Source organism: Xiphias gladius, chromosome 20 (genome assembly GCF_016859285.1).
Source record: "Xiphias gladius isolate SHS-SW01 ecotype Sanya breed wild chromosome 20, ASM1685928v1, whole genome shotgun sequence".
NCBI classification, from domain to species: Eukaryota; Metazoa; Chordata; class Actinopteri; order Istiophoriformes; family Xiphiidae; genus Xiphias; species Xiphias gladius.
In genome coordinates, this window is record NC_053419.1 from 12524507 (window position 1) to 12535396 (window position 10890).

At 41.2% G+C, this 10890-nt stretch overlaps 2 protein-coding genes across 5 annotated transcripts; one reads left to right on the top strand and one right to left on the bottom strand.

Moving 5' to 3' along the window:
* Positions 1–275: 275 nt before the first annotated feature.
* pcyox1 (prenylcysteine oxidase 1) lies at positions 276–6516 on the bottom strand. Of its 4 annotated transcripts, none has more exons than XM_040157233.1 (7): positions 6402–6516; positions 6034–6178; positions 4165–4371; positions 3879–4053; positions 3533–3744; positions 3264–3416; positions 276–3130 (listed from the first exon to the last, which is right to left on the bottom strand). In XM_040157233.1, the coding sequence occupies exons 2-7, from the start codon at positions 6143–6145 to the stop codon at positions 2460–2462; spliced, it is 1530 nt and encodes a 509-aa protein (XP_040013167.1). In that variant the 5' UTR covers positions 6146–6178; positions 6402–6516; the 3' UTR covers positions 276–2459. The 4 variants fall into 4 exon arrangements, with proteins under 4 accessions (XP_040013167.1, XP_040013166.1, XP_040013168.1 ...); XM_040157232.1 differs by having other exon boundaries at positions 6308–6411; XM_040157234.1 differs by lacking the exon at positions 6034–6178 and having other exon boundaries at positions 6402–6510.
* A 1861-nt stretch (positions 6517–8377) lies between these two features.
* Positions 8378–10712, top strand: fam136a (family with sequence similarity 136 member A). Its single transcript, XM_040156662.1, has 3 exons — positions 8378–8701; positions 8820–8960; positions 10176–10712. The coding sequence occupies exons 1-3, from the start codon at positions 8615–8617 to the stop codon at positions 10362–10364; spliced, it is 417 nt and encodes a 138-aa protein (XP_040012596.1). The 5' UTR covers positions 8378–8614; the 3' UTR covers positions 10365–10712.
* Positions 10713–10890: the final 178 nt, after the last annotated feature.

Consider the following 10890-nt stretch of genomic DNA (forward strand, 5'->3'; position numbering starts at 1 on the left):
AAAAAATCTGACTTTTTGATGATGATGGTATGAAATTAAATTGAATTTTAAATGCAAAATGGGACAGAAAGAAATAGAAACCAGCGAACAAGTTGGATACAAAATCTACTATAAAGACAAGACTAATAATATAAACACACACTTCATCTATAAAGCAAGTGTGCAAAAGTGTGATCTATATGAGTGCAATGTGTGACGAGGAGTGATTCAAACCTTAATTTAAGTAAGGCTAAACAGGCTCTGGAGCAAAATGTCAAATAAGAGTACAAAGCAGACAGGGTCTCATCACTTTATTGTGATTTAAACACTTTCAAAACATACAGTATGGTCTGGGAGGTATTCAGTATTGTTTGAAATAAAAACAATTTTTAAGTAAAGGTTTCATTTTATTTGTGCAGAAGAATCCAGTGTAGATACTGAACATCGTTGTTGTTGTTGTGGCATTTGCAAATGGACTTCAGTGTAAAACTGAAGCTTTTCTATCAATTAAAGTGCACGATTAATATTCTAGGCATAGTATGTGTCGACACATACTCAAAACCGCAGAACCTTTTTCAAAAATCTAGAAAAATACACCTCTAAAAGTGCTTAAGAAACAATCTGCAAACCGTGGTGGTCTTCCCAAAGTAGCTAAAGAACTTGAAAGTGGTCCAGGTAGGTCCAGTGTCTTTCAGTGACAGAATATGCCTTAATTTGTTACAACGAAATACAGGACTGCATCAGCCTCAATGCAGTTTGGTCCTGGTGGTAAGACTGGTGGCAATTTTCACTCCATTAAAAATGATGTTGGAAAACCCAAATGATTTCTAAAATTACTGGGAGATAAACACATAAGCCAATTATTTTGAGAGCTTTAAGGCACCTAAATAGTTTTAAATGTTCAATCTGATTAGACTCTCTGCAACATTATTACATATTATCAGTCTATTTAAATAGTAAGAAAATAGATTAATTTGTTAATACTTTTTATAACATCCATATCATCCAATTTACAAAAAAAAAAAAAACAAACAAAAAAAACTTCTTGGTGGCACAACTCTCTTGCTGACAGCTGCCTGTGCTAACAAAATATGCAATAATTTGCTGAGGAGGTAGAGAGACTGAGGAAATCATTAAAAAGACACACAAATCCCCCATTAAAGGGACATCATTGCATTAATGAACACTATGCAAGAATTTGGCTAAAGGGTATCAATGGTAGGTTTGCGTGGCACCAACAGGCTGATTTCTTAAATGTTAGCTGTACCGTATAACAGCGGGGATGCACATTAAATAAAAAATAAAATAAAATATAAAAATTTGTTCAAGACACTCTTCTAGACAATATGTCTACCCTGCAGTGCAGCATGGTTCACAGTGATTACAAAATTCAGCACAGTTCAATGTAGTTCCACCATTTAGTGTGATTTGTGCTGCTGCTGCTGGTGATGCCTTCAGGTTTCAACACTGATAGCGATGAACTGCAGCCACTGTTAGAGTGATTAAAGGATCATTTCCCGTTTATTACAACGTTGGTCTTTTTCTTCTTAGTTTTGGCCAACATTGTAATATTAACATTGTACTCAACAAGTTAACTGCTGAGACTTGGAAAGGTGGGACAGTGCTAAAGAAAAAGAATTCAGATAGAGGCAAGAAACATGAGTAGATAAACCAGACCTGGGTTAGCCAGACTTATTTGGATGAGTAAAATTATGACGCAAACTGTCGGTTTACATGACTTCCTGGTTCAGGTTTAACATGCCATATTTCAAGTTTTGTGTGGTTTTATCCAGAAAATCCGGTTAAACTGTTGGATGTGTTTAAAACAATCTGATTGTTTGACTGCTCGTGTTCGTTGCCCTGTCAGACTATGCAGCAATGTCCCTTAGGCCTGCCACTAACGCTTATATTGGTTTTTGATTGATCTTCAGATAGTATTCTCAATTTATTGATTGGTCTACAAGAGAGAAGAAAAACAGTCTTGCTTTGTCCAAAGAACAGTCTATAACCCAAAGCTTTTCACTTTACTATAAAGTAAGACAATGATAAGTAGGAAAATCTACCATTTAAGAAGCTGAAACCATTGAATATATGGCATCTTTGTTTGAAGCCTGACTGAAATGATTAATCAATTATCAGAATAGTTGCAGATTCATTTTCTTTTGATGGACCAATCGTTTAATCAACTAACGTATCAGCTCTAATGGCACGGTGTTCCCAGGTTTCAGCAGTTACTTTGGGGAGTACACTGTTACCTGACCGATAGAAATGATGGCCAAAACTGCAAAAATAAGACCCAGTTTAAAGAGTTTAAAGAGCCCAGAGCATCGCAGGTACCTGAAAGAGAGTTAGGTTTTACCCTGACTGGAGAGTTATTACAGTGCGGCAGGCATGCCCAACACCATCTGTATAAGTATATACTGTACTTGATTGATAGTATTTTATTGCTTTTGGCTCGCATCTCAAGTAGTTCTCTTTTTTCAGAGTTCCCCTCTTAGTCGGGTGTGCAGGTCCTCCTGGTCGATCTTGCCGACCTGGCCGTGCCAGCGATGGTGGGCCAGCAGGGCCACGTTCCTGGCAGAAATGGCGCTCATCTCCATGGCGCTAGCTGCCCACTCCACAGCATTGAGGTAGTAAAGTCGGTTGTGCAGGATGAAGGGAGGGGTCTTACGATGCGGTGAGCGGTACGCAGGATAAGCCAGCCACCGAGTCTCAGAGACCGAATCCCAGGAGAGGAACATGTTCTGCAGCTGCTCTTGAGACAGCGGCTGTGAGGAGGAAACCTTCCAGACTTTCGCTTGGCTGGCGGGGGGCTGTGTGTAACCCGCAGGGATGTGCACGGGGTTGAGAGAGATCAGGCTGCTGATGACGGAGCCCTTCGAGTCAGTGGTGAGGACATCAGACACGGTGAACTCTGAGGCCGGCTCCGCGGTCCCGAGGTAGGACGTATTAAGCAAGCCGTGGACCACGGTTGACACCGTCTGGTGGTAGTGGCCAGGGTAGTGAGACGGGATCGGAGGGGAGAAGCCTGAGAAGGTGATGTCATATTTTCCCTGGTGAAGTGGCGTTGCTATTACCACTATGTCATAGAGAGAGTGCGCTGAACCTGATTCCCCAACGTAACTGACCTCGTAGAAACTGGCTGTGGTGCCTGAAAATGAGAGGCGGAGGGAGAGGAAATGTTTAAAATTTAAAAAAATAAAAATAAAATGTGAACATACTAATGATAAATCCCCCCGACCAGAGAAGACGACAGGTTCTGCACCAAAAGATGTGAATGTTACCTTTCTTGGAAGGTCGAACCCTGACTGCAATGGAAGTCACTCTGGCAGGGATGAGCTCACTTTTACTGTTGTATAGCAGTCCTGAGCAAACTCTCTTATTGCCTCCATCCACTGCCCACAGGCCCGAATCTGCTCCTGCTAATGACACGGCCCCTAGAAGACAAGACATGAGTGTCAACTCTATTTTACAAGCTCACACCTTCCAACAAAAGCCCTGTATTTTTACATATGTGACAGACCAATACAAGCTCTTACACTCTAAAACATACCCACAAAGCCATGGATGCGGACACTCTGACCATAGTTGGCACGAGTGATGGGTGCGACAATATCGTTGAGGAAGATCTGTGAAAATCCTTCGCCTATCATGGTTTCCTCCAGAGTCTGATTCATCAGGGCAAGAAAACCGTCGCCGCCCATTGCGTGCAAGAGCGTCTTCACACTGGAGAACGAGTAGCCATACTGCTGATACTGGTAGATCCTGTGAATGGTGGGATTTCCATGCTCATTAAGACACCGAACAGAACAAGGAACAACAATTCTGTGGCAATGTTCCTAGATCTAATGCTAAAAGAATGAGATTTAGGAGCCATGACAAGTGCTTTTCCTCCCTACCTCATAAATTTGTCGAGAACACTCTCCACCCACATCTGCATTCGAAGAAAGTTGAACCCGTATCGCCAGAGCATGCGAAAGACATTGACTATAAACCAGTCACTCTCTTCAAACATGAGCTCCTTTCCATCAAAGATTGCCATTTTAGAGGAGACTTCTTTCCTTGGAGGAATACCTGAAAAACATAGGAAACATATTGAAATGCACTGGACCACATGCTAATTATGGTTTCAACTATTCATGTGTTCGTGCTGAGTCTGTTTAATTTCGGACGTGTTGACATCACCTAATTTTTCAATGAAGTGCTTCATGTGTAGGTTCAGAGGATGGATCATTGAGCCTCCCGTCTCATACTCATAATCCCCGATCTTCACTGTCGCTAGTCGCCCACCAACGGTCCCAGATTCAAACACGTCGATCTTCACCCCGGCTCCAAACTCCTGCCTCAGGAAATAGGCTGCTGCTGTGCCTCCAATGCCCGCTCCGACCACAGCTTTAAAAAGGAGCAGTGACAACAGGGTAAACCAACTTTGCAACAGGCTCAGCTGGAATTGATCTCTTGAGGATGGCAGCTTTGAGGCTGTATGCCAAACCTTTATCCCTCCTCCTTTCCTACCAGGAGCAGAAGGGTCAAGGAGGAGGAATGGCTGAAGGAAGGGACTTCTATTATCAAACTTCTGGACATCTAGAGTGGAAAAAGTGGCTCCATCATAACTGATTATTAAATGTTTGGCATTTGTGCTTGATAAATGACTTGATTAATGGTTAATGATTAATGAAATGATTATTCTGTTATCGGAATTGTTTGTCATTTTCTGTAGTTGATTAAAAGTGTGAAATCCTGACTCAGTTAAATAATAGGCAAAATATCAGGCTACTGTCTGATACATTATGGATCAAACCGAGAAGACAATGCATCAAACTATTGGTCATCTTTCATATTGAGTAATAGATTAATGAATTTGACAAGCGTCCCTCTGGGAGACACTACAGCAAAACTAATCACAAGTTGAAGGGGTATTTTATAGCAACGGATAACTCGCTGTTGAACTCACATTAGGGCTGCAGCGATTGTTTCTGTTAACAATTAATCTGTCCATTACTTTCTCGATTAAAGGTTTAGTCTATAAAACACAAGTGAACTCCATCACACTCTTCGAGAACAAGGTGACTTCATCAAATGTTTTATTTTGTCGAGGCAACAGTTTAAAGCCCAAAGATTTTAAATTTACTATAAATGTAAGACCAAGAAAGTCGAAAAAAATTCCCACATTTTATTTAACCTGGGAACTGTAAAGATTTTTTGGCATTTTTGCTTGAAAAATGACTTAAACTATTAGTTGACAGTCAAAATAACTCACTGATTAATTTTCTGTCAATTGACTGATTGATTAATCAACTGATCGTTGCAGCTCTAACGCATATATTCGATCTAATTTGCACAAATATAAGAATATGCTGTTTAGGGCTGCAACTGATGATTATTTTCGTCATCAATTAAACTGACGATTATTTGCTCAATTAATTGGTTAATGATTTAGTCCATAAAATGTCAGAAAATAGTTAAATGTCCATCCCAGTTTCTTTAAGTCCAAGGTGACATCTTTAAATGTCTTGTTTTGTCTGACCAACTGTCCCAAAAAAAAGATATTCAGTTTAATGTGATATAAAACAGAGAAAACCAGGAAATCTTTATATCTGAGACTGAAAAACGCATTTTGTTTTTGCCATTTTTGTAAGAAAAATTACTTCAACGATGAATTGATTATCAAAACTGCCTGCAGATTATTTTTCTGGCTATCAACTACTCAATGAATCAACTAATCGTTGCAGCTCTAATGAAATGTATGCAAATGATGCGCTCTGATAATCTCTTTGGTACGTTTTATGTACTTAAATTGTGTTATTTATTTGTTTGTTTGTTTATTTTACTTGCCCACTTTGGTCAGAGCAGTTGCATTCTGGGTGAAGTCGGAATGAGGTCTCCCCCACCAAAGATATAGTATGAAATCAACCCTCTACCTCGAGCATCCTGGGGAGGATAACGCTCGTCTATCCTCCAGAGAAAACCAACTTTAGAAGATGGAAGCGTCAGCGTGAATGAGGGAGGTAGTTACAGACGGTTAAGCGGGTGCAGCCTGGAGACTAAGCTTACCTATCTTTTTGGGCTGGTCCCGCAGCTCGGGGGCCGAGGCTAGACCTCTCCTCCCAGCGTGCCAAAGCCCCAGGAACAACAGTGCTCTCAGTGACAGGGTTTGCGGATTCATTGTAGGCACCTAGAGCTCTGCACTAAGGCGCATCTGTGCGGGAGAAAATCAACACCGGCCGCGGTCAGCTCAGTCAGTAGGTTTTCTGTCAGTCCTGGTCAAAGGTCACACACTGAAGATTTCAGGCTCGCGCGAGGAACAACAAGGGAAGTGGTAACGTACGCGACTTGTACAGGTGAGGCCGGCGGTATCATTCGCGTCTAATGTTTTTGACTTTACACCGAGGGAAGTGTTCGGGCTTCCAGCGTGCACTCACTATTTTAGCAGTCACCGCGAGAGGGGCTGCCGTTGATCCAGAAGCAGCCTTCTCGGAGTTACCTTCGCCGTTACACGTCGCTACAACCGTAAAGCTCACGGAAACTCCCGCAGGGTGGCCCTGAGTAGAAACCTGAGCTGTTGGCAAGCGCCGCTAACAGGACCTGGAGTGGACTGAACCCACTGAACTCGTGTCCCCGTGGAAGCGTGTCGCGGCGCCATGAACGTCGCCGCGTGTTGAGACACACTTCCGGTCACGCTCGCGTTCCTGTGTCGCAATAAAAGCCGCAAAAAGTCCAATTGAGGGCCAACTGAGGTAAGCGGTCCTCGGTTTTTTTTTTAAATCTTATCTTCAGCTTCAGTTTCAATTACTTTACAGCTTGAGATGTTGAAAGCAGAATTTTATGAGGAGCTTACAAAATATGATGCAGTGCTTTGCTACTACTCCAACTAGTAGTGTATTAAGTACCTAAAATTGGCTACATACAACATTAAATAATGCTGTCCAGTAATGCAAAATATAATTAATAATATAACAGTAGTGTTTCTGCATAATGAATACCTTTACTTTTGATACTTTAAGTACATTTTGTTGTTATACTTTTGTACTTTTACATAAGTAACATATTTGAATTAAGGACTTTTACTAAGTATTTTTAGACAATGGCATTTCCACTTTTACTTAAGTAAAGGATTTGAATACTTCTCCCAGCACTGTTTATAGCCTATAGCCTACTTTTACTTAATCAAGTAATCTCACTGAAATCAAGATCTGACCTGAGAACAGCAGATGAAATAAGTACAACAGTATTAATAAACCCCACCCACCCAACTCTCAAGCATGGAGCTGGAAATATTCTGCTTTGCGGTTGAGTGGCAGACAAAGAAAACACTGAAGGATTGGGGGAAGAATGGATTCCATCAAATATCAGCAACTTCTGGATGAAAATGTCCTGCAGTCAGTCAAGAAAACTGAAACTGAGAAGAGGCTTTCTTTTACAACACAACAATGATCCAAAGTAGGTGTCAAAATCTACCATGAACTACTTCAAAAAAACACAGGCTGAAGCTTTTGGAACAGCCCTCACAGTCCGCTGAATGGAACTATATTGAAAATCTGTGGGTAGATCTTAAACATGCTGTGTGTGCAAGACAGCCTAAAAATATCTCAGAATTTATGGTGATCTGTAGGAAGAGTGACTGAAAATTCCTAAATCAAGAATATAAAAGACTCTTAGCTGGCCACAAAAAAATGTTTTCAAGCTGTGATGTCTTCAAGAGAGGGTATTACTAAGCACTGACTTGTTTGTGTGCCCAAGCTTTTACATATGCTACAAATACTGTTTTGTTTGTGTGTTTTGTTTTCTCGGTTTTTAAGTCTATGTAATAAAATGTAACAGTGCAATAACATTTGTCATTTTTAGTGTCTGTTTGCAGCAGGAGTTGTATTTACTTTATGTAATTTGCCCAAGGATGCCCAAACGTTTGCAGAGAGCTGTATATCATAAGTCTGCGTTGGCGTAATAATATTAATTTTTGCTGTAAATAAAGGACGAGCACAGTACATTCTTGTATCTTACTTTTTATGATGGAGGTTGATTTGAGTCCCATCGCAGATCTTACAATAATTAACCTTATAAAAGATAAAAGTTGAAATTACCGTTGTCAAGAAATTAAATAGACGATGAAAATGTAGAAGCAAAATACACTTAGGATACTTTTTCAAATGATCCTTTATTTTGAAAGGACAATTGATCTGTGCAGTTAGAAGCTGAGCGGAAGTGGTTCATTCTATTTTGTCATTTCTCATAAAGAGTAAATAAATATTGAGAAGAGTTCAAAAGAGAGACAGCAGGTATGCGACATTGTATTTTATCATTTAGAGTGTGAACACTCTTCAATCCTTACTGGATAAAACCGGAAATCTCGTGAAAGTTCATTTTGAAGTCTGACCACACAAAACGGAAGAGGGCTTTTTTTTCTTCTTTTTTTCCCCTGGGTGCGGAAGTAAAGCGGAAGTGGCGCAATAACCTCTCATCTTGAACCATGCTTGAATGGAGGTGACCTTAGTTATTGTCAAATTGTAAAGGAACGTAGCGAACACCTTTGCCGTGGACGCAGCGGGTACATCGCGCCAGTCCCATACAGTTTAGATGCTACTACACTTGGCTTAAGTATTTCTGAAGACTTTGCGAGTGAGGAGGACGAGCAGAGATGGCAGAGGCGCATCAGGCACGCGTGCAGCATGTGGTGGAAGAAATGGTCCAAAGCCTGGAGAGAGACCACATCCGCAAAATGCAGGTATGTGTCTGAACTGTGGAAAGATGACAACATATGCACGCAGCGCCTCGCCTCTACCAGCCTGCCCTCTGCAGCCTCCGTATCCATCATATGTCCCATCTGTGCGCTCCTGCCGCAGGGTCGCATGTTCAAGTGCAGCGCAGACTGCTGCGATCGCTCCACGGACTCCATGGCCCAGGTGCATCAGTGCATCGAGAGGTGTCACACTCCGCTGGCCAAAGCCCAGGGACTGGTCACTTCAGAGCTGGAGAAGTTTCAGGTGAGAGATGATCTCTGTCCGCTGTCACCGCTGAGCAAACACTGCATACCTCTCGACATGTGAGTGTGTGCTATCTTCAAAATGAACCGTCTTTTTTTTTTTACGGTCTTTGCTCAGTCAGGCCACATGTAACGCGATCCTTTCAATGACAATGTTATATTTCAGAGTGGCATTTTTAACAGAGGTGGTATGACCACTGTTATCGTGGCCACATTAACCCAAAACGGGCCACTTCTCTATATATTTCTCTGTATCCATATATACTGCTACCTTCAAGTACACCAACAAAACAGATTGATGCAGTAAAACAGAATATGCATCATGGGGGCACATTTAAGATCAAATAATGAAGGTATTAAAACTATTCTTTGACGGTTGAGATTTTGATATCGGTTGATATCACACACATTAAGTTAGTTACAACTGCATTAACAACACACACATGAGATCATGTCTAAAGTTCACACGTTGTCAGCTCCTCATAAGCATCAGAAACTGGACAAAAACAGGGCCTTTCATTATCAACAGCCAATGAACAAGAGAAGAGTACTATTCTACTGTTCTCTCCATATTCTATAATTTTCCAATTTATTCCTCTGACTTGGAACCTGTCTTTTCCCTCTTACTTGCACTCAAGTATTAATTCTTTATGTCTTGCAATTATTTTGAAATGTAACAAACACAGAAACAAGAGGAGTTGATTGAAATACAGACAGGTTTTCATAGATATAAAGAGGAAAAGAAAAGAAACAACACAGTTCTGAGACATGGAACAAATGCATAACTCCCACATGGAAATTAATATCATCGCCTCACCCTTTTGCTTATACATTTACCAAAAGCAATATACAAGCTCCAGTTGGAGAAATAATTTTCCATCCTGTCACACATCCTATATGAAATTCATTCATAGGCTGCGACTTTTCCAAACTCTGTCACCGGGACCTGAAAGTGAGACATCTTCCAGTTCCTGAGAAATTCTGGGTCCTGTCCTTAAATGACTGCAGAAAAAAGGACAGAACATCACTGTGCCTTAAAGTATAAGGGATAGGACAGAATAAAAAAAGTCTGACTTTCTAGCCTAGTTTTAGCCTAAATACGTAGTCGGCTTTACACCTACAACTTTCTCACACACTCCCATTGGGAGCTCTCTCTCTCTCTCTGTCTGTCTTTAAGTCTAAACCATGTTTTCTGTCTTTTCTTTGGCCCCCTCAGGACCGTCTGACCAGATGCACGATGCACTGCAACGATAAGGCGAAGGATCTTTTTGACTCCGGCGCCAAGGAGCCCGCCGTTCGATCGCTGATGGAACGCTGTGTGGGCAGCTGTGTGGACGATCACATTAACCTGATCCCCAGCATGACCCGAAGACTCAAAGAGAATTTGGACTCTATAGAGCAGTGATGAGCGGGATGGATGGCTGTGGTCCATCCAGCTGCCAGTCGACTCAGCCAGTTTGACCAGTAACAACTGAACATCATGAAAAGGCAGGGGGAGTGGAGTTTAAAATCCTTTGAGGCAAAGGGTCGAGTTTTGACCAGTTTTAAAGGCTTTGACTCTGAATTTTGGTGTTGTGGAGATTTAAAACTGCTCAGAGGTTTATTATTGTACTATGTACTATGTGTAATCTATGAACAGCGACTTCCTGGGAAATGGAAGCTGGAAGTTTTTGGCTTGTTAGATGTTGGTTCATGTGGAACAAGAAATAAATCCGGTGAAGCATCTGGTGTCGCACCGATGTCTGTGAATAAGGTAGCAGCTCAAAAATGCTTCAAGTGTGCATTTTTAAAAACTGGTAAACTCACTCAATACAAATCTGTGTATCATTTCAAAATATACAGCACACCCTGTAATCACAATGATTCAGATATACATGTATTTTATGCATAGTTCTGAATGTGCTCTTCTCAGCCATAATTAATCTCTGAAG